Below are 24,612 nucleotides of genomic sequence, written 5' to 3'. Positions count from 1 at the left end.
GCTGAGCCACCACGTCTGGCCACCCATCTTTCTCTCTCTCTTTTTTTTTTTTTTTTGAGATGGAGTTTTGCTCTTGTTGCCCAGGCTGGAGTGCAAAGGCGCCGTCTCGGCTCACTACAACCTCCACCTCCCGGTTTTAAGCTATTCTTCCTGCCTCAGCCTCCCAAGTAGCTGGGATTACATGCATGCACCACCATGCCTGGCTAATTTTGTATTTTTAGTAGAGACGGGGTTTCACCACGTTGGTCAGGTTGGTCTTGAACTCCTGACCTCAGGGGATCTGCCCACCTCGGGCTCCCAAAGTGCTGGATGAGCCATTGCACCTGGCCCCATCTCTTATAGAACTAAGATTTTTTAAAAACGTAACGCTGTATTTTGCTAATACCTAGCTTTATAACACAAACATAACTGACTATATTAGCCAAAAAAAAGATAAAACATCAATGTGACTACAAAGTAAATGGACATATCTAAGAGGAAAATGGGCATATTTGAGGATAATCACAATATTGATGCCCACAGACTCAATACAACTTTGCTACTACTAAAAATAGAGAACAGTAGTGGGAAATTTCTGGTCAATTATTTTAAGTTCAGAACAACGAAGCTACCTGAAACAGAATTAGGGTAAGAAATTCCTGCTTTTTTTTTTGTTTTAATTAAGACATGATTTGGGTCTGGCTCTATCACCTCTGCTGAAGTACAGTGATGCAATCTCAGCTCACTGCAACCTCCACCTCCAGGGCTCAAGTGATCCCCCCACCTCCGTGCTGGGATTACAGGCATGAGCTAGGATTACAGGCATAATTACAGTGCTGGGATTACAGGCATGAGCTACTGTGCCGGGCCTTATTTTTTTTATTTCTTAAACTTGATAAACTAAAGGGAGAAAAGTAATTGTAAAGCTCACCTTAATATCCCACATTTGAATTTTCAGGAAATTTTCCTGGTTTCAGGTTACAAAGAAAAAACAAGACACCAAAGAAGATCCTATCGATTTAAAGCTTAACTTACCTATGATGTAAACAGCCAAGAAGACAGCCAACAATATAAATAGTAAAGAAAGCATTTGTTACACATCTTTCTTTAAAATCTGCTTTCAGAAGCAATATGCTTATAATTTTAAAAATACCTAATGAAAGGTCTCACCACTTGAATATGATTGACTTATTTCCCCACAATTTTTTTACATAATTGTAATCAATACTAGAATACAATTATTTTACTTCAATTTTTCTATGTGCTACACAGTCTTTGTGTCATCTTAAACTGTATACCATTCCATTAAATAGATACCATACTTTATCTAACAACAGTAACTCTCTATTGCATAACAAGACTGCTTCCTATTTTGAGCTGTTTTTAACATTTTGCTAACACACTTTTTCTTTTTTTTTCTTTTTTTTTTGAGACGAGGTCTTGCACTGTCCCGCAGGCAGGAGTACAGTGGTGCAATCAAGGCTCACTGTAACCTCAATCTCTTGGGTTGAAGCAATCCTCCTGCCTCAGCCTCCCTTGCTGGGACCACAGGCATGTACTACCACACCAGCTAACTTTTTGATTTTTATGTAAAGATGAAGTCTCACTCTGTTACCCAGGCTGCTCTTGAACTCCTGGGCTCAAGTGATCCTCCCGCTTCAGCCTCCCAAAGTGCTGGGATTACAGGTGTAAGCCACTGCACCCTGACACTTTAATTCATTTTAACTTACTGACTAGGTAAAGACAAGGCAAGGCAACTACCAAAGAATCCATGCTGATGTCTCACAAGAGCAATTCTTACGAACACACAGACCCCTATTTAGAAGTTAATACCATATTTCACCTAATCTAATATCAATTTTAATAAACTCCTTTATTTGATGTACTACTAAGGAAAAAAACCTGACAAATTATGGCATTCCAGAAATTGCAGGACAGGCACTAATTTCAGAGCTGTTAAAAATATGGGAGAAAAATGTCCTACAAACAACAAAATATGGTATTAGAACTAATTACAGTACAATATTTATATACACGAGAAGTCAAACTTGCCACCTTCAATAGAAATAAAGTGAAGACCTAAGAAACAGGAGAACAAAAGATCTCTGAACTGGTATAATGACAGTCTTAAAGCTTCTGCACATGGCAAAAGACCTTCATACAGTCTTAGGGCTCAATTTATGCACAATTAAAAATTATTATCTAATACTTTGGACCACTGCAGATTTAAAGCAGCAAACCATTAAAGATTACTCTATAAGAATAAATGGAAGGGCTGGGTGCAGTGGCTCACGCCTGTAATCCCAGCACTTTGGGAGGCTGAGGCAGGCGGATCAAGAGGTCAGGAGATCGAGACCATCCTGGCTAACACGGCGAAACCCCGTCTCTACCAAAAATACAAAAAAATTAGCCAGGCGTGATGGCGGGTGCCTGTAGTCCCAGCTACTCGGGAGGCTGAGGCAGAGGAATGGTGAACCCGGGAGGCAGAGGTTGCAGTGAGCCAAGACTGTGCCACTGCACTCCAGCCTGGAGACTGAGCGAGACTTCATCTCAAAAAAATAAATAAAAAATAAATAAAATAAAATAAATGGAAGGTGAAAAGGAAAGAGATGTGAATTGACTAATGGTAATAAGAATGACCCATAACCATCAAGAAAAGGTTAATTTGGATTTATTATTTTCTAGGAAATGTGGGGAAAAAATTGGTAATATGCAACTGAGTCCTTAAAGATGTTCAAGCCTTTTGATCCAAAAATTGTATTTCTGGGAATATATTTGGCATGTGGATAAGGACTTATTTATATATGTGTTTACTGTTATACTGCAATATTAGAAAAACCTTTAAAATCCAATAATGACAACAAAATGTAGTATTAAATTATCTGAAATCCTATAGTATTCCCCCCACACAAAATGTACTTAAAAATAATAATGAAATTTCTTATGTTAAATAGTCTACAATTCCAAGTTCATAGTGCCAAGAGCTGTCATCAGCAAATTCTCTTCTGGAATCATCAACCTTCATGGCGTATTAGCATTGCAATGACTGGCTTTTGGATAGGCTTTTGTCAGATTAACTGCCTATGAAATGACTTTACCAATTTTTTTCTTTTTTTTTTTTTGAGACAGAGTTTCATTCTTGTTACCCAGGATGGAATGCAATGGTGTGATCTCAACTCACTGCAACCTCCACGTCCCAGGTTCATGCGATTCTCTTGCCTCAGCCTCCCAAGTAGCTGGGATTACAGGCATGCGCCACTACGCCCGGCTAATTTTGTATTTTTAGTAGAGACGAGGTTTCTCCATGTTGGCCAGGCTTGTCTCGAACTCCTGACCTCAGGTGATCCGCCCGCTTCGGCCTCCGAAAGTGCTGGGATTAGAGGCATGAGCCACCGCGCCCAGCCGACTTTACCAATTTTTTTAAAATTCAGGCAATCATGCAGGAAAAGTATCACCTTCAAAAGAAGTCCAACTAGAAACTGTATAACTACTTTAAAAAGGTAATTGCTTAAAATACTTACAAACTTTATTTTTCTTTTTTTTGAGACGGAGTTTTGCTCTTGTTGCCCAGGCTGGAGTGCAATGGCGCAATCTCGGCTCACTGCAACCTCCACCTCCCGGGTTCAAGTGATTCTCCTGCCTCAGCCTCCAGAGTAGCTGGGATTACAGGCATGTACCTCCATGCCTAGCTAATTTTGTATTTTTAGTAGAGTCGGGGTTTCTTCATGTTGGTCAGGCTGGTCTTGAACTCCCAACCTCAGGTGATCTACCCGCCTCGGCCTCCCAAAGTGCTGAGATTACACGTGTGAGCCACCACGCCCAGCTAAAACTTATTTTTAAAACTTTACAATTACCATATTACTCTTGTTACTGAGCAAATTTTGATGGCTTTGCCAAAAAAAAAAAAAAAATCATGAGCAGCTAAACTAGCCAAATATAAGCAATGTAGGCATTTGAGACTGATGCACATACAAGGAACAAAAAAGAGACAGCATCAAAACTAAAACTGTTGTACTAAAACTGCTATTACACTTATATTATAAAATGATGCTGTCCAGGTACGGTGGCTCACACCTGTATTCTCAGCTACTTGGGAGGCTGAAGCGGGAGGATCGCGCTTGAGCCCAGCAGTTCAAGACCAGCTTGGACAACATAGTGAGACCCTGTCTCAAAAAAAAAAAAAAAAAAAGAAAAGAAAAGAAAAGATGATGTCTACATTTAAATGAATCCATCCTGTCATTTATTTAATGGCTGGAATAGAAGAGGACAAAGGTTCACAAACTGTGCTCAGGTATATTAACCCAATGTTTACAAGAGAGTGTCATACAAATAGGTTCACATTTAATTCAGGAATTCATAAAATCTCTGCAATAAAAATATATCCTAAAGCACAAAGGATAAAAGAGGAAAAGAATACTGCCTAAGATAGGTGAAAAAACACCTCACAATGTGGATTTAAATAATGACTACAGTCAAAAGTCCAGACATTCTCAATTCAGAGGACAAGAAATCTGTGTTTCTAACAGTTTACCTAGTATACTATGATTAACAACCAGGGTTTATTTAACTAAATTAGTTGTGGGGAGAGGAGAGGTTTTAAATAGTATGGTTTACTAAGAAATTAACTGCCTGCTCCCTGGTATGTGCTCAAGGTCTTTAATATTGCTCCTTAGTAGTACTTACTACTCTTGTGATTTAAAAATGTGAAAGAAGCTGTTCAATGTCTGTCTTCACTTCCAGACTGTAAATGCTAGAAAAACAGGGACCACCTCTGCTTTGTTTATTGAGCACTCCAATTATCCAGTAAAGTACCTTGCCACATAGTAGGCAATTACTAAATGTTGCTCAGTGACAGTACCAGCAAGGGTGTGAGGGGAAATAGAAACTCTCATCGTTAAGTGAAAACTGATAAAACCCTTTCAAAGTACGCTGAATACACATTTTGGCCTAATGCTTGATGGCCAAGATTTTTAAAATATTCACTTGAGGTCAAAGCTGAATCCAAATATTACCATCACAGAATGACCTTCTAAGATCAAAAATTATTGTCAAATATTCCTAAATATTAAGAAAATAATAAATTTGATTCAATTTATTAACTTTAAGTTATAATTTTATTAATAATTTTAATGGTCATTTTGTTCAATCTTGTGAACAGTAAAACACATATAATTCTATAATGAATAGATAAAATTTAATCTCTATTAATCTGCCTGTTATTATTATTTAAAATTTTACAAAATTTATTAGCTCAAAAAGGCTCTACTCCAACACATATATGGACAACTGGCTTTTGACAAAAGTGCAAAGGCAATTCAGTGGAGAAAGCATATTGTCTTTTCAACAAGTGGTGGTAAAACCAATGTATACATAAATGAAAAAACAAACCCATAACTATATACAAAAATCTAAAAATGGATGGTAGACCTAAATGTAAAACTTAAACTATAAAACTTCCTTTGTGACCTTGGATTTGACATAACACTAAAAGCACCATCCACAAAAGAATAAAATGGTAAACTGGACTTCATGAAAATTTAAAATCTCTGCTCATCAAAAAACATTGTTAGAACAAAAAGACAAGGTAAAGACTGGGAGAAAATATTTACAGACATAACTTATATCCAGAATCCACAAATATCAAAACTCAATAATAGGAAAACGCAATTAAAATAGGCAAAAGATTTGAACATTCACTTAACCAAAGAAGACAGATGGCAAAGTACATGAAAAGATGCTCAAGCTCATTAGTCACTAGGAAAATGCAAGTTAAAACCACAATGAAATGCCATTCCACAGCTATCAGAATGGCTAAAAGTTTAAAAGACTGACAAAGGAAGTGTTGGTAAGGATGTAGAACAACTAACACTCTCACATATTGCTAGGAGAACTGTAAAATGGTACAACTACTTTGGAAAACATTTTGGCAGTTTCTTAGAAAGTTAAACTTACACGTACCATATGGTTCAGCCATTCTACTCCTTGCTATTTCCCCATGACAAAGCTTATGTCCAAAGACTTATATGAATGTTCATAGGAGCTTTATTCATAATGGCCAAAAAGTGGAAAGACAACACAAATCAATGGGTGAATGCATAAAGAAACTATGGTATATCCATACAATGGAATAATAGTCAGCAAGGAAAAAATGAATTATCAATACATGTAATGCAAATTAACCTATAATGATAGAAAATAGATCAGTGGATGGCTAAGGATGGGAGGTGAGGAAGTATGGAAGGACAGGATTAAAATGAGGTACAGGGAAACTTCTTTTGGGTGTGATGGATATGTTCACTATATTGATTATAGTGTTGGCTTCATGTGTATATACATATATTAAAACTTATCCAACTGTATACTTTATGTGCAGACGTCAATTATATCTCAATAAAATTATTTTTAAAAAAGCACAAGTTATTGCCAGCATGACTCCTATAAAGGCATGCTTCCACAGAACACATACTCACTTTTGCTTTTATTTGTTGACTAATAGAATATTTCTTTTTTCTTTTTTCTTTTTTTGAGACAGAATCTCACTCTATCGCCAGGCTGGAGTGCAGTGGGTGTGATCTCAGCTCACTGCAACCTCCATCTCCCGGGTTCAAGTGATTCTCCTCCCTCAGCCTCCTGAGTAGCTGGGACTACAGGCACACACCACCATGCTCAGCTAATTTTTGTATATTTAGTAAAGACGGGGTTTCACCATGTTGGCTAGGATGGTCTCAATCTCTTGACTTTGTGATCCGCCCACCTTGGCCTCCCAAAGTGCTGGGATTACAGGCGTGAGCCACTGGGCCGAGTCGACTAATAGAGTATTTCTAAAGGACTATTTGGCCTATGCAAATTTGTTAAGATAATTTTAACCCTAGAAACAGCATAGGGGGAACAGATGAAAACTTAACCTAACCAGTTTTTTGTCTGTCTATTTAGAATGAATATCTGTGGCTCTGGATAAGGTTGTGTGGGCACCCTCTGGTCCTGCTAAGTTTAGCTAATTCTGGGAATTTCCAGTCACTTAATAGCTCAGGAGTATAGAAGTCAGATATGCCTCTTAAGTACTTTATGCATCTATATTTTCAGAACGGGGCTAATGGCCTATCAGCTTATAATATCTTGAATGAGAATTTAGGAAAATACTAACTCCATCTTGAATATACTTTCGTGCCATGAGGCATAGAAGGGTTTGTTGTCCAAGACTCAGATTAACCTCTAATAATTTGGACATCAAAGTTGATATGGCTCAATGGCTCACTTGTAGGGCGGAGGTATAGGGAAAGTTATTTTCTGTTGCTTTATACTACTGTGAGGTAGAATTTGCTCACAATAAAGAACTTTTTCTGACAGCCTGTTTCTCTATTTACAGCTACTTTCCAAGCTGTCCCTATCCCCAGTAGAGTATCTGAGGGAGAATGAGGTCATATTTAAAACACACACACACACACCCCATTGTACAATAAGCAGGTACTATAGTGGCACATTCAGGCACTGCAGGTATACTAGGTTGGGACCTGAGAAAATTCTGTATTTTAAGTGTCTGTTTTGGATCACATTGAAGAGTTTGGTGCCAGTCAACCTGCTTCTTAGATTCGCAATAAGAGATATTTTTTCCTTTCTTGAACAAGTGAAATATTGGGCACTGAACCCAAGTGTGTTATACTCAAAATAATTTGCGGATTTTATAACTCATCTAAATAAAGCTCCTCACTACCTAATTTTGCATTACCTAAGGCGAGGACTCACAGATTATCAAAAACTCACTTTTCACAAGAAAGGACACAGTTATTCCTATATTTAGCTAGCTATCACACTCTTAAATGTTCAAATGCAATCTGATTCACTATTTAACTATTTGAACACTCTTACATAATTGCCTTGGTACATAAAATCAGCAATTTTCACAATTATTAACAATTATAGCATTTTACTCTTTCAACAGTATCTATTCAAACTTCGATTGATAGAATTTCAGTGTATAAATCACATTAAGGAGCATTTCAAGTTATATCTAAAATATTTACTATTATTTGAAAGTAGTAAGTCCAAAGGTCACACCTTTTTCTCATACTGACATTGTTATGTTAATTCCATATGACAGTAACTTAAGCTATTACATGATGGTAGATCACACACAATTCAGGGATGCTAGAAATGTTAAAAGCACACCTTTCAAAGACTCTAGCTAAATGGCAGGTTTTGGCAAATTACTAAGGACAAAGGTGAACTTCTGAACATCCCTAAATTGGAAAGCAATTTGGCAGTGCCCACCAAAATTCAAATTGTACTTACCTTTGACATGGCTAGTCCATTTCTAGGAATTTACTGTAGGTGTACAAAATGTTCTATTAACAAAATATTAACTATAGTACTGTTTCTTAAGCAAAAGATTGGAATATTCATTAATATGAAGGCTGGTTAAATACCTTGTAATATTATGACAGGCTACATGTTTAGTGGTATTACGGCAGCAATCCCTGGAAAGTGACTCCCTGCGCTCTAATCCTGAGCCCTACCACTTATGAGCCATGTGACTATTGGACATTTAATCATCCCGTGCCTAGTTTTCCTCATTTGTTAAATATGGAAAAATAGTGCCTATCTCATAGGTTGCTATGAGGCTTCCATGAGTTAATAAAACTAAAGTATTAAGAAAGCATCTGGATCAGGAGTAAGCGCTCAATAAATGTTACATGATGATGAGGGTATATTAATACAATTGAATACTAAACTATCATTAAAAAGGAGGAGGCAGCTTTAACTGTATCAATGTAAAAAGATCTCCAAGGTAATACTCTTAAGTGAAAAATGTAAGGTCCAGAATAATATGAAGAGGTGCTACCATTTGTGGATAAATATATGGCAGAAGAAAAGAATAAGGATGAGGGGAGAGAAAACACACTTGTATGAATATATAAATTTTACCATATTTGTACATGTATTACCCATTCTACTGAATTAAAAATATTGGATGAGTCAATGAATGTTAAAACAATTGAGGCAAGAAAAACTATTATAAATTATACCTAATTGAGCAAATAATAGCACATATTTATATTATTCTAATATATATATTTTTCTGAGACAGGGTCTGGTTCTGTCACCCAGGGTCTGCAGTGGCACGATCTCAGCTCACTGCAACCTTTGCCTCCCAGGCTTAAGCAATCCTCCCACCTCAGCCTCCCGAGTAGCTGGGACTAGAAGTGTGCACCACCATGCCTGGCTAATTTTTTTTATTTTTTGTACAGACATGGTTTGGCCATGTTGCCCAGGCTGCTCTTCAATTCCTGGGCTCAAGTAATCCGCCTGCAACGCCCTCCCAAAGTGCTGGGATTACAGGTGTGAGCCATTGCATCCAGCCGGCAAATATATATATGGCTTTTATGTGCCAGTTATTATTCCAATCACTTCTCTTATATTATTCACAACATCCAATGAAGTTAAATACTCTTATTATCCTTAAAGCTGAGAAAAATGCAATGCAAAAAGACACAAGTAACCCTCCCAAAGTAACACCACTAGGAAGCAGAGCCAGGATTTGACTCACATAGTCTGGTGTCCTTCATTTCTTTGCCATGTTAATACTACTCTAAAATTATTTTTATTTACATATATCCCAACTCTTGTAAAAAAGACTTTGGACAGCTTACATTAAAGCACATATATGCAATTAATAAAACTGGTAATGAAAAGGGGAAGAAATACCAACGTGAGAAAAAAATACAGCTACTTTAAGCATGCAACAAATCCAACTCTAAAGCATCTGCTATTTTCTACCAAGGCTTTGAATGACGTATTCTATTCAGATACTTTTAAAAGGACAGAAATCAAGTATTAAACAATTATAAATACTTTCTATTTTGCTTCTTTAAAGAAGTTCTTGCTTAGAGTTTTCTTAAGGCAAGTTAATCTTGTGATCCAGTTTATATGCCAAAACCCAAATAGGGACTTTTCTTATGATTCTGCCATATGATTAAGTCAGGTGACAGATCCCACACTTGTGCAATGTGCTCTACATCTCTAAGGCAGAAAGTGTGTCTAGAGCACTGACTATCCATACCAAAAATAACATGCCAATTTGTAATCCTATCTAGTAATTCCTATCATTTTGTGGTACATTTTTCTTTCTTCTTTTTTTTTTTTCTTTTTTTTTACTTTAGAGACAGGGTGTCACTCTGATGCCCAGGCTGGAGCGCAGTGGAACATTGACAGTTCACTGAAACCTTGAACTACCGGGCTCAAGTGATCCTTCCACCTCAGCCTCTTGAGTAGCTGGGACTACAGGCAGGTACGTGCCACCATGCCCAACTAATTTTTTATTTTTTATTAGTAGAGAGGGGGTCTTGCCATGTTGCCCAGGATGGTCTCCAACTCCTGGGCTCAAGTGATCTATCCATCTCAGCCTCCCAAAGTACTGAGATTACAGGCATGAGCCACCATGCCCAGCCTGTTTCTCCTAATTACAGAAACACTTCATGTCCACTGTAAAAATAAAAACATATAATGTAAAGTGCAGGGAAGAAAGTAAATCACCTTAGTGCCCATTGTCTCCTATAATCCATTTTATACACAGACATGTACAAACATGTAGTTTTATATAAATATGTTACCATGGATATTCTCTTTCCTTTTTCTGTTTATTTCCTCTTTTCAATGGTGACAACCAGGTAAAAATATACAAAACTCATGGTGTTTTTCAACTGGTTTTATAAAAAATGAGACATCATTACAAATGTTTCTCTGTACTTTGTAATTTTTTTTTTCTTAAGATACATGACAGACAGCCTGGGCAATAAGGTGAAACTCTGTCTCTACCAAAAATACGAAAAATTAGCCAGGTGTGGTAGTGCACACCTGTAGCCCCAGCTACTCTGGAAGCTGAGGCGGGAGGATCACTTAAACCTAGGAGGAGGAAGTTGCAGTCAGCCAAGACAGCACCAGTGCACTCCAATCTGGGTGACAGAGCAAGAGCCTATCTCAGAAAAAAAAAAAGAAAAGATATATGATAGAAATTCTTTCAGAATGTACTTGGAAACCCTTTCTAATCACCAGTAGATTTAACTCCTACCATTTAATCACTTCAGGACATTCCATAAAATGTCTAGGCCATAATTTATATAACAATACCTCTATTAACAGGCATTCTCTTTGTTTCCAAGTTTTTTGCTACTACTAACATTGAAACATTGAAACACTGAAACAGTGTTGCAACTAACACTCATGTAAACTCTTACTGGTGCTTTTATTTCTAAGGAAAAGATTACATGGAGTTAGACTGATGGGTGGAAAATACATGTATTCTCAGTATTAACACATGCTGCCTGATTGTTTACTAGAAAAAACTCTAGCACTTCACATCTCCACTAGCATTTTATGCGATAATCCTTCTCCACATATCCCTGCTAACAGTACATTTACCACTTAATTTTTGCTTGTCAGATAAGTAATATTTCATTGTTAGTATATTGATTACTAGTAAGGTTACACATCCTTTTATGTTTGTTGAATGTTTGGATTTCTCTTCTGTGAACTTCTGGTGACATGTTTTATCTGTATTTTTACTGGGTGAACTTTTTCTTAATTGGTAAGAGTTCTTACAACGGTTAACTCATCTGTTACATACATTTCAAGTCTTTTTTTCCCCCTGATTTTGTCTTTGGTCCTTTATTTTTGCCACTAAAGAATCCTTCATTTCTATGCAGTCTCACATATCTATCTGCACTTTTATGACTTTTAGGTTTCCTATCTTGGTTTAAAAAACTACATCTAGATTGTATGTATAAAGAAAATTTAGGAGATTAATATCTTAAATATTTTATTGTTTACATTTAAGCCTCTAATCCATCTGAAATCAGTTTTTGCATATGTTGCAATGTATTGGATCAATTATGTTTTCTTCTAGATGAGCAAGTTGTATCAGTTACATTTACGATATATATGTGCTTTTTTCACCATTGTATTGAATTATCCCTTTCAAATGTGGTTATACACTGAGATTTTCTCTGCTTTTTAAAATTCTGCTGCACTTATATACTTAAGATTAAAAATATATCCACACACCTATAAAATTAAATAACTTACTCAGCTATCTGGATAAGACAAAACATTTTCACTTAAGATATCCTAGTAGTTAAGATGAAAGAATTATTTAGGTGCCTGAATTTTCCATATCAAATTAAGAAATATTTTGCAATATCTATTGATATTATGAATTCAAATATACAGAAGGTATACTAATAAATTTTAATTTGTTCTTTAATGCATCAATCTAGAGATAGTAACTTATTCTGATGCATTTCCTTACAACTTTTTCCATATGTATATACTATTATTATTACATATATGCCCTTTTTTCAATTTTATAGGTATTTTCCAATTCAATTAGTCTTCTCTATTTTACCTTTAAATAAACATTAAAAAAATTAAACTAAGAACTAAAAACTTATAAAGTCTGGGTGCTTTTCATTGCTCAAGCACGTCTGAAACTCTTCTATATCATATCATATACCACTTATTTTCCGTGAAATAAGTTTAATTATTTTTCACAAAAGAAACAAAATGTGGGCCGGGCGCGGTGGCTCAAGCCTGTAATCCCAGCACTTTGGGAGGCCGAGACGGGCGGATCACGAGGTCAGGAGATCGAGACCATCCTGGTTAATATGGTGAAACCCCGTCTCTACTAAAAAGTACAAAAAAAAAAACTAGCCGGGCAAGGTGGCGGGCGCCTGTAGTCCCAGCTACTTGGGAGGCTGAGGCAGGAGAATGGCGTGAACCCGGGAGGCAGAGCTTGTAGTGAGCTGAGATCTGGCCACTGCACTCCAGCCTGGGCGATAGAGCGAAACTCCGTCTCCAAAAAAAAAAAAAAAAAAAAAAAAACAAAATGTGGCATATTGCAGATAAAAATTTTTTCTAAAGGCTTATCACCAAGAGAACAGTTTCAACAGATAGCATTAAGATCCAAAACTGGAATTTTTATTGTAAGTTAGTCATAATAATAATACGAAAAATAATAGTGATTTTTAAAACCTTGATATAAGAAAGTGTTTCCTTCTAAAATTTAAATCTGAAAATACTTATGATACACCATTAATTTTTAAAAACTGCTAATCACAGTTGTAAATTTATTAACTAGAGCTAAGTACAAAGAAATATACAGAAAGAGGAGTTTCAAATGTAAATAAATCATTACATAATTCTAAAGATCACTTCAATAGTTTCAGGTAAAAATAAATATGTTATTATGAAGGTACATATCCATTTCAGCTGCCTTTATATGTACATACACACACATTATGCACTTTATACACAAATATTTACTTTATATATAGTATACACATAATATGTATATACTAAATATAAATGAATACACTTATAAAAATCAAAGTCGCTTTCATTTCCCCATAGGGGAAAAAGAGAATAGCAAAACTTTAATATTCTCTTCAGAAATTGTATGGAAAACATTTTTATTGCTCACAATTTATTTATTTACAATAAAATTATTTAGTATAAAGAATAAATTCATTCATAAATCAATAAATACATTTGTTATAACAGACAATCAACATTAAAGAAAAGGCAATAAACTCCTAATAAAATCTTTCCTTAGGACAAATGAATAATTTTTTTTTCAGGATTAAAGTGATTCATAAACTCATGATAGCTATACTTAAATTATTGTTTAATTTACTGACATTTTCCATTGCAAAACTACTAATCCTTGTGAATCATGAATTTAAGAAGGGAAGAATTTTACTCTAGTTTACATCTCCATTATGTTCCCTACATTTCTTTGTCTATTTCATATAAGGATAAAAATAAGATATAAAAACACTTAATTTTTTTAAAAACACAAAATTTTTCAGCTTATAAGCATTAACTCAAAAGTCCCTGCTCTACAATCTGTACAATTTTAACATACTTCTATAATCCACTGCAGGAATAAAAACTTCAAAATTGAAAAATTGCCTCCTTAAATTGATTCCATGTATTAATGATTACAAGCTTTGGAAAATCTTTACATTGAAAATATTAAGACATGGTAGTTGCCCAAATAAAGGACTTTATCTTGATATTTTTCAGATACAATCAATAAATCTGTTTTAAAATCTTTGCTACAAGTACATTTTTCTTATTCCCCTATTTTTTGGGTAATAGTTTCTTTTCAAATTCTACTCCCTTCTTCACGCCCCAAACCTGCTGCTCACAGGGACATCAGTTAATTCTGTGGGCTGTTTTAAGTCTTCTTTAGAAATTAAGTATTTAAAATCAAAGTAGTTATCAGTAAAATTAATTAAAAATTTTTTTTTTTACAAAATATGTTCTAGGCATTATACATTCATGATCTAACTTAATAGCACCTATGGTATAGATTTAAACATGAGAAAACTTAACCTTACTTAAGTACACTGTCCAAAGTCATAGTTATTAAGTGGTAAGGCCAGAACTTCAACTAGGTCTCTATGACTGGGAAATCAATTCATGTAAAGTCTGAGCTACATTGCTTTACCATTTTACACACCAGTTTTTTTTTTTTTGAGATGGAGTCTCACTCTGTCGCCCAGGCTGGAGTGCAGTGGCGTGATTTTGGCTCACTGCAACCTCCACCTCTCGGGTTCAAGAGATTCTCCTGTCTCAGCCTCCCAAGTAGCTGGCACTACAGGTGCGTGCCACCATGCCTGGCTAATTTTTTGTATTTTTTTAGTAGAAACAGGGTTTCAACATGTTAGCCAGGATGGTCTCGATCTCCTGACCTTGTGATCTGCCCACCTTGGCCTCCCGAAGTGTTGGGATTACAGACATCACTTAGTTTTCAAGATATTTTCACATAGATTACCTAGGGACTATGTCACAGGAAAGTTCGTAAGTATCAAACCTGAACCCCTCCCCAGCATTACTTAAAAGGACATATAACTAAAGTGGCAGAGCTGAATGAAGATCCTCTGACTTTTAGTCTAGTGCTAGTCCACTTAGAGATCATGCAGAGCCACTTTTTCATTTAGTACAATTCATTCCTCTTCCCTTCTCTCCCATATTTTGATGAGAACCATATTTACTAGTAAACAAACATGTTGTGAAAATAAGTTGGTCTTAGCCTTAATAAAGTCATCTGAGGTTTTTATCTATTGTATTGACCATACATTTGGAAGGTTATTACCAGTTTATATTTAAAAGCTAACATTTAGTGCACAACTTTAGGAAGAGTTATGATCTGCAAAAATTAAAGTGGTTTAATTTCCTTGTCTAATTGTCCAACATTCATTCAATAAACAATTTACTGAGTACCTATCAGGTACTTCAGTATTCTGGTGCTGAAGACACAATAGTACTATAGTTCACAGTCCTGGAAGCTTTATGATTTGCTGAGGAACTGCTCAGGAAACAGCAATTAAATACACTGCTAGAAGTACAAGTAGAAGAATAGAAAAGATGATGATGATGATGATTAGAAGTCTATAGGACTGAGTGGCTACCTCTGTCCATGGGGGAAGAAAGCATTCTTAGTGGTGGCAAAAATCTATAAAGGCACTGAAAACAAGAAAGGCCTCAGGAAAAGAAAACCAGAAGTGCCAAGGGCCCTAAAATAAAACTAAACCCTTATGTTTTATGTAATGGTGGACTATAGCACAATGCCCTAATAAATGTTAAGATTTCTACATGTAACACTCGAAAACTGATAATGCTAGTCTCAGAAATGTTTTCCAGGCTTCCAATTATGTGTGTGTGAGATCTGTGTATAATGTCAAAGTTTTTTTTTCACATTTAACCTTACCAGCAATGTAGTCACCAATTCCCACTACTAATCTACATTTCATCAGTGGTCTAAGTTACTGCTTTCACAAGTTCTCTAAAACTGGGGGAATTGTGAAGTAAAACTGCAGACTCATCCAACCACTTTCATACTGACATTTTCCCCTCTAGCAGCCAATGCTTCTAGCTGGTTTTCCCTTTCCCATTTCGGTCTCAGCCAGACAGGACTAGTTAGGACTTCCAGACCACATGGAACCTTACTATGGAGAAAATTAATAGATAAAACTACATATATATATCTACAGCAGGCATGGTGACATAAATGTATCAATATATTAGCCTATTGCCCAGTATGCGTCTTAAGTACGAAATGTTAAAATGGTAAATCCACAAGAGATAATAGTAATCTTCATTACTTGGGGAAAGCAACATCTTCGAGGTTTTTTTCTATTAAGGAGCATCAAAATAAGGCAGGTTATGTATTTTGAACTTACCATAAAAATACTTTGTTAAATTGCTACTACTGTAGAATTTTAACTTTTTGTTCTCCTTAACAAAATAAGACCAGTTTATTGTACAGAATTTGGAAGACACAGAAAAACAAAAATAAATCAGTCACATCCACCACTCAAAGATGATTCCATCTTCCTCATTTTTCAGCAGTCTTCTTTAATTACCTTAGTTAGAAAACTACAAGATTTAACTGAGCATATAATTTTTCATATTAAGGTGCAATTTAAATTTTAAAAATCAAATTTGTAACATTTGTAAGACCTCCAATTGAAAAGCAGCATGGAATTTTCTGAGTTTGCAGTATAAATAAAAGAGTTTAACCACAAACTGAAAAACATTCTTCCCTAAAGCACATTGTTTGGGGTCAAAACATTGGTAATACATTACAGCAACGGGAGTACTTGGGTTGGACAACACCTGTATTTTCAATTGGACAACAATTTCTGTATTTTCACAAAATATTATTCATCAAAATCTGAAGAGGGCACCGGGAGTTTTACAAATGGGGAAAGCTAAAGAGGGATACAAATGCTACTTAACCTAAATTTCCCACAAAGCCGGTCAAGGAATAGATTGGGAGTGTCAATTAAGTTATATTTTAGGGAAAAAATAACAAAAAGGGAAGGATTGAAGGCAGAAAACAAGTGCAGACAGCAACATCTCGACTTGATTCTACCTTTCAGCATATGGCCAAATAAATTTGGTTTAACAGTATTTCCGACCCAATCAGTTTCTTATTTTGGTTTCAGGGAATCCTACTCACTTTTCCCTAAACCAGCCTGGGCCTCCTACACACCACGACACCACAACACCATCTTTCAACGCCTCCTCATTCAATCGAGACTGTCGCATTACTAACACCTCCCGTTTTGAAGACAGTACTCCTTCAACTGTCCTCTTCCTCAGAGAAGAAAAAGTAAAAGCCCTTCTTTTACCCTTCCAGTCCCATCCGAAGCACGTGAACATCTACGGAACCTTCCCTGCAGGTCTGTCAGATAAAACCCTTAGAATTACCGAGAAAGCACCTTCGGAGGGAAGCTTCTCAGTGACTCCGCAGTGAGGGCCGTATCAGTGACAGTCCCTCCCAAGCCTGTTTCACTGGAGACGCCTCTGCCTCCAGGGTTTTTGCTACCTCCCCGCTCCTCAGCCCTGAGCTGAGGGCAAGGGCAGTGAGAACCTTGGCCAAAGAACGGGCTTTAAGGAATGGGACCTAATGTCTACTGCAGACCCTGTGAAATGGCTGAAACGATCTGCTACCCGAAGCCCCAAAGGCTCTGAGTAGGGAACCATAATGGCCGCACTCACTTCCAACCCTGGGAAAGGTGGACATCTCGAACCCCAAGGAGCGGGAACGACCACACTTGGGGGAGCGGGGGTTAAGGAGAAAGGAGCTCCTTGCCGGTGCAGGGTGACAGCGGGGAGGAAGCCTCAGGCAGGGAGGTCGCCGTTCACACTCTCCCTTCTCTCCCCTCTGCCTCCTTCCACCCCCTCTATCCCCACCACTCGCCAGTTACCGGCCGCCGCTCACCTGCTGGGGCGCGAGGTGCAGAGACCGTACAGACCGAGGACCCAGAGGCTCTGTCACCACGGGGGGAAGTCCTCAGCTGCACAGGGTTGGGAAGGGCGGGCCCAACCAGTCACGTGACGTCGAGCTCCACCCTGCCTCCCCCATCCCTGCGCGCTACATCTCGGGGGGCTTGTATTTTTACGTATCCCTTGAATATTAATCTTCTTGAATTAAAGAAATAAAAGATAAATTTTCACAACGACTATGTTGTAAAGTACAATGTGGAAAATGTGGACAGCAAGAGTTAGAGCGCATTGCTAAGGAAGTGACGTTCACGCCACGATCGAGGGACAGGAAATGGCGGTGGGGTTCCGTCCCTCTGGAGTTCGCCGGTAAAATTCCAGGCTCTGAGGTTTGGGCCAATCACGTGATCTCAAAACTTGAGGCGTGCTGGAGGGCAGCCAATCTATCCGGCCGATTGTTAACCACGTTTGCTTTAAAACACCTAACTTACTTGAGCTTTACACAGATTTCTTTACATTTGGAAGAACCAGCTTTATAAAACTCTACTAGGAGGCAAGTGCGTTTGAAGGTCACTCTGGAGACCACAAACCGGGAAGAACAGGGCCGAGAAAACCAATCTTGCGGATATGGGAGAGAAGAGGGAGGGGTGGAAAAATCTGGATTTTACCGCCAGGGCTTACCGAGCCAGCCCCACAAGTAGTGTCGTAAGGGGGTGGGAAGGAGGAGCATGACGCCAGAAGGCACAGTCCGGGAGAAAGATGGACGTTCCGGAGTGGAGGGGGCAGGGTGCGCGGAGGCCGGCAGTGCGACTGCGCGCGAGGCGGCTGACGCGCCGGCGCGCGAGGGGCGGGGTGAAAGGTCACAGCGCGGCAGCGGGTCTGGCTGGCGGCAGCGGCGGGAGGGAGCTGAGAGACCCGAGTGCACGTGTGGAGTAGCGGCGGCACCAGCACGGCGGCGTGAGACACTCCCGCCCCCACCAGACTCAAGCCCTCACTCGACTCTCGCGGCCTTCGTTGCTCGCCCAGCTCCCTGCCCAGGCTAGGAGGCCGGCTTGCGGGGTTGAGTGGCCCGAGCTGAGGGCGCGGAGACCTGAGGGCGGCGACTACGACGGCGTTGATATCGGTGGTAACGACGGCCTCAGCAGGCGGGGAAGATGAAAGGGTGAGGAAGGGCAGCCGGGCAGGGCCCGGCCGGCGGGGTAGAAGGGCCTGGGCCCATGTAGAGGGGGAGAGCTGCGAAGGCGAGGAGAGATTCAGGGCGAAGACCGGCGGAGGGAGATTTCTCGCCTTCTCAGTTTCCTCGTTTCCCGGAGGGGGCGGAGGCGAGGCTTGGGCTGTTGGCGGGCTGAAGGGCCAGCAGAGGCGAGACCCGGTGGCTTCAGGGTTTCGGTTCGGAGGACGATTGTGGGTTGAGTGGAGAGAAGCGGCTGAGTGGGGCAACATGGAAAGGCTATTATGAGGCGCCCGGGGCCTCCTTCCCGGGAGCGGACCTCTGAGCCACGCCGGCCCGCCGCTCCAGGTGGAGTGGTTTGGTTGTCTTCCACCTCCAGACTCAACTCTGGAACTGCGGTGTTTGACACCTTTGAGTTTTATTCACGCTTGGGAGCTGTGCAGAACCTTCTGGAGGAAGAAGAAATTGGAATAAAGAGCACGGGGATGAATATTAAGAGCTAGTGACTCAACTAGATTTGGGTTGGGTCACAGCGAGTGGAGGAGGGGGAGAGAGCGCGATCGCTGTAGACTTGGGGTGCCAACATGTTTAAGGAAGTATAGGGTGGATCAGTAGGTGGAGCTATTGCTTCAGTAGTTCACTATTGCCCCTGAGTGCTGATGCGGTCCTAGGTAGTTTTACCACGCTGCTCCTTTCAGGTGATTGGCAAAGTTAATGTTCGGTCTTTCATCGTTTGCCTCTTAGGTAAAATCAGGAATTATTTTGGACCGACTGTTTAAATTTTTATGAAATGTCTCCTTACCATTAAGTTGTATAGTTTTAATATATTAATTACATAACATTTTTCCGAAGCATTGCATCAGTAAGCCGTTTTGGAACTTGTCTTTACCCTCAAAGAAATGAAGCTCATAAACGTGAAAAGCTCTCTGCGATGCCTTAGTTTGTTGTTTCTGTAAATTGATTAAGAAATCGTAACTATGTTTTAAGTTAACGAAGTCATTCCAACTATTCAACAGCCCTTTTGAGGATGAAATAAAAGTCACTTTCATCGTAATCTCATACATTCCCAAACAAGGACCTAAATAGTATCTCTCTGTATCGGTGTTTGAGGTTCCTGAAGAGATTCAAAGAAAGTTTAATTTGGTCTTAGGTCTGTAACATGTTTCCTTACTCTAATTTTCCTTTAAATACTGTATATTTATTCTAATGTTGAGTTGTATGTTTTGTATTAAGAATCTTTAAAGTTTAAGAACCGTGAACTATTCACAATACCTGCATTGTTTCACATCAAGTTCTAAAGAGTTCCAGTTGGGGAAATAAAATTGACGGGTATAAGAAGTATTTACCCCACTGGAATCATGATCTGGGAAGTTCGGCTACTTCAGATGACAATCCAACATATTTGGAGAATGTTGTTTTTCTGCTATACTGCACTTCTTTTTCTTCCCTTCTTTTTTTTTTTTTTTTTTAAATGAGACAGGGTCTCGCTCTGTTGCCCAGGCCGGAGTGCAGTGGCACGACCTCGGTCCACTGCAACCTCTGCCTCCCAAGCTCAAGCAGTCCCCGCTCCTTAGCCTCCCGAGTTGTTGGGACCACAGGCGCGTGCCACCACGCCTGGCTAATTTTTGAATATTTTGTAGAGACGGGGGTCTGACTGTGTTGGCCAGGCTGGTCTCAAACTCCTGCTCAAGTGATCCACCCACCTCTGCCTCCCAAAGTGCTGGGATTACAGGCGTGAGCCACCAAGGGTGGTATATACTGCACTTCTTGAGCATAGCTGCTGACTCTTACTCATTTTTGTACTCATTGTCAGGCACTCAATACTTATTTGTCATGTTCTGTTCAGAAAAACGAGGCTGAAGAGTTCCCAGTGTTGAAATTGCCATGGATTTACAAAGCGGGGTGCCAGGAAATTATTCTGTATGTTTCGATCCAAAATCTTCAATCTAGTTCAGACTCTATAGGGTGTGATGTTCTTTCTGATACCTAACTTGGCGATAGAAATGGAGCTGAACAGTCATATTATTCACAATCTACCTTTAATTAGTATATTCATGAAGCAATTATCTCTGTTTAAAATGAATATTTACATGTAACCTGATGAAGGCAGATCCCTAGAAATGGGTAACTGGCCGAATTTAGAGGAAACTTAAAATTATTGAATCTGTACCTTTATGCCAGTAACTATGCCTGTGAAGTTCTTAATACTTCTTATGATTGGGAGCTTAGAATTTTATTCTTTACTGTAAACCTTTAAGATGATTTCACAGGAATAATCCCTTTAACTTAACAAATGAACTCTCAGGTGAGATGAAACTTTTTAATTTTTTTTACTTCTAAGTCTGTATTTAAGACACTCAACAGATGAGTTGTATGAACCTTGTGTTTGGATACCGAACCTACAACAGTATAGGTTTAAAATAAGTTAAGCGCCTTCAGTTCCAAAACTTGTACCACCGTGCACAGTGTGGTCAGTTTTATAGTCCTGACTCTTAATGTGGAATGACCTGTAAAAATGAAACAGTGGTCCTGATTGTGTGGCTTTTGTATGGAATTTTATTTGCTAAGTGTTCTGTTGTATATTGAGCTAAGTAAACAGTAAATTGAAATATCTAAAATTGGAAACTGCCGAAGTCCCAACACAAAACCAGTTAAATATTTAAAATTGTACACTGTTGCCTATATTGCCTATCATATTGAAACTTAAAACGTACCTGGTTTTTCTTCATATTTTTACTATGAGTATTTTTATTAGTAGTAGCAGTAGGACTTTCCATTGTATTGGCATGTCTTTCCTCCATAGAAGATAAATTTCTGGTTATTAACTACTGTATGTAATTTATATGCACATCTAGAAGTTTGAGATATACTGGGAGATGTTACTTCCTTTTGAGGTTGGCTGTTTTTGTGAACCAGGGACATTGTAGTTTGAATTTGTGGGTGGCATTTTTATCTCCTCTTTTCTAGGGAAGGTGATTTCAAGCAAGAAGGTATGCCACAGATAACCATGAATGAGGTGGCAATCTAATTAGGCAGTGTAATGGAAAGTATAATAAAACCAAATCATTTAGCCTTCAATTGTAGTAAAGAGATGCAAATTAGTCCTAATAAAAAATGTCTGTAACAAAATATGAGTACGTGACTAAGATGGGAAAGTAGGTAGCAGTAATATAAATATGGAACAGTGCAGATTACTAATTGGAATAGTAAAGGGAGCCATTTTACCAAATAAAATTAAAATGTAGGATTCTGAAGTCAGAAACAAAACTTTAAGAACTCAGAACAGTGGTTACCTCTGACAGCATATGGACTGGGAAGAGGCAGAAGGAATATTTCTAGCATCTCAGCATAGTGAGACCTCGTCTCTACAAACAATAAATCAGGCAGGAGAATCGCGTGAACCTGGGAGGTGGAGGTTGTAGTGAGCTAAGATCACGCCACTGCATTCCTGCCTGGGCAACAGAACAAGACTGTCTAAAAAAAAAAAAAAAAAAATCAGCCAGGCATGGTGGTGCAAGTCTGTAGTTCCAGCTACTTGGGAGGCTGAGGCAGGAGGATCACTTGAGCCCAGGAGTTCAAGGCTGCAGAGAGCCATGATCTTGTCACAACATTTCAGCCTGGGCAACAGAGCGAAACCTAGTCTTGAAAAAAAAAACCAAAAACTTTTTTTAAAGGTTGTATTGCTGTTTTGTTTTTCAGCAAAACCAAAAGCTAGTCAGGCTGATGTAGCATTTGACACCTTTTGTAAACCTACAGTTTATACTCGTTCCTTCTGTGAAACAAATAATTTGTGGTTTGTTGATTGAGATAGTGAATTTTAACAAATACTTTGTAATGTGCCCTTGTGTTGAGATGAATTCATATAAAATATAACCTGCTTACACCGTAAGTTTTTTTTTAATCAATGTACTGTCGTCTCCAATAAAAGAAAAATAAAAGGGAAGTAAATCATAATAAAATTTATTTCAGTATTTAATGATGTGGCACAACTATACCATAGTTGTATAGTTAAACAAAGCATCAGATCAAGTGTTTGCATCTATCTGTAAATAGAATCATCGTGTAATTTAGCAGTATAACTGCTGCCTGTACAGTTGTGTGCATTGTTGACTCATGTGTTGCCATTAGTGGTGTGATTTCTTCCTGAAATTGCATACAACTCTTAGTAAAGCTCTAAACAAAGAATAATCAATACTTTCTGGGTTGGAAAAGATTTTTAAAAGTCACTTAGTCCAAGCACTCATCTTATTGAATCAAGATATATTCCCTGTTTATCATAATTTCAAAGATCCTGACTTCTGTTATGTGAATATTACTGCACATATCAGTAGAATGGGAACTATTATTGGCCTAAATTATATATTTCCTGTTACTGCAATTTATGGTCAAATTAATTTTACATTGTTGGACGTTATCTGTATTGTCAATTAAAATCTCTTTCTAAATCTTATAAAGCTCTGCCCAGACCAAACTAATATCTGTGTTAAATTTTACTTCGCCACATCCTCCATTTTGGCCTGTGGAAATCTTTTTGACTCCTGATTTTTTCTTCCAGGTACTCCCTATGGCTTTCAGCCCTGTGACGTCTGAAGAAATACTCTTTCTCAATTATTCAAATAATTGGCCTTTTTTTAAACAAAGCCTGCAGTAACCAGTAGAATACCAGTAGTAACCCAGTAGAAACATTCTTCCCATCGCGAACATGAGAGTTATATTTAAGTCTGTTCAATGCCTAACTTAATGGCAAAATGTTATTGTTCTGTCTACTACAGTCATGACTAGCTACAATTGGCAATTGAACAGTTAAAATGTACCTTGTGGTCTGTGGCACAGTTGCCATTTCCTGGGTAAGATGGCTGTAGTCTGTGTTGACCTGGAGCAGGAATGCTGGGCAGCTGATTTGTTTCACTGTTTTCCAACATGTAGTAATGTTCATGTTTTGAAGCCAAATTATGTGTATTTCTTTGATTATCCTTCATTCAAGTATAGTCATCCGCATCATTTTCTGAAAACATCTAATGCTGTATGTGGACAGGTTCAGTTCAGACTCTCAGACACGGAAGAAAGGATTAGAGAAGTAACTGTTAATGTTATGTAAAAGAAGGAGATACAGTGTCTCAGTTTGATAACATCTGTGAAGTTCAAAGTGATAAAGTTTCTCTGTTACCATCACTAGTCCTTATGATGGAGTCATTGAAAACTCTACTATAGTCTAGATGATATTGCCTATATGGGGAAGCCATTAGTAGAAATAGAAACAGAAGCTTTAAAGGGTACTGTTAATCTGTTTTACCAAATTGATTATTGTTCACCTTTTGTCATTGAGTCTCAAAAACGACCTTTAAAAAACAAAAAAAATGTGCCTTATATGACAGAACTAAATTTTAAATTTTAGAGTGTGAAAGCTGATTCTCAGCTGGGTACTGTGGCTCACACTCGTAATCACGACACTTTGGGAGGTCAAAGCAGGAGAATCACTTGGGCCCAGGAGTTCAAGACCAGCTTGGCTATAACATAGTGAGACCTCATCTCTACAAAAAAATAATAATTAGCTGGGTATGTCGGTGTGTGTTTATAGTCCCAGCTACTTGGGAAGTCAAGATGGGAGAATCACTTGAGCTCAGGAGGTTGAGGCTGCACTGCAGTGAGGCATGATAATGCCACTGCACTCCAGC

The 24,612-nt window shown here is 38.3% G+C and overlaps 2 protein-coding genes across 4 annotated transcripts in view; one reads left to right on the top strand and one right to left on the bottom strand.

Annotated features, from left to right (window-relative positions):
- ATP6V1A (ATPase H+ transporting V1 subunit A) overlaps nt 1-18,467 on the bottom strand; it is a 63,393-nt gene extending 44,926 nt beyond the window's left edge. The window contains exon 1 of one of the 2 annotated variants that reach the window (XM_009200002.3): nt 18,448-18,467. The gene's annotated coding sequence lies outside the window, so the exon portion shown is untranslated. Of the gene's footprint in view, nt 1-17,764; nt 17,876-18,447 lie in introns of those variants that run through there. The other variant, XM_003893942.3, reaches the window with a different exon arrangement.
- A 107-nt stretch (nt 18,468-18,574) lies between these two features.
- The window catches only part of NAA50 (N(alpha)-acetyltransferase 50, NatE catalytic subunit), a 28,888-nt gene continuing 22,850 nt past the window's right edge, over nt 18,575-24,612 (top strand). The window contains exon 1 of one of the 2 annotated variants that reach the window (XM_009200001.4): nt 18,575-18,928. In XM_009200001.4, coding sequence (XP_009198265.1) covers nt 18,921-18,928 — 8 coding nt within the window. In that variant the 5' untranslated portion in view covers nt 18,575-18,920. The remainder of the gene's footprint in view (nt 18,929-24,612) is intronic. The other variant, XM_003893941.4, reaches the window with a different exon arrangement.

The sequence above is a fragment of the Papio anubis genome, chromosome 2 (genome assembly GCF_008728515.1).
Source record: "Papio anubis isolate 15944 chromosome 2, Panubis1.0, whole genome shotgun sequence".
Classification (NCBI taxonomy): Eukaryota; Metazoa; Chordata; class Mammalia; order Primates; family Cercopithecidae; genus Papio; species Papio anubis.
Note: the sequence above shows the minus strand (reverse complement) of the source record. Positions and strands in the feature narration are given on the sequence as shown.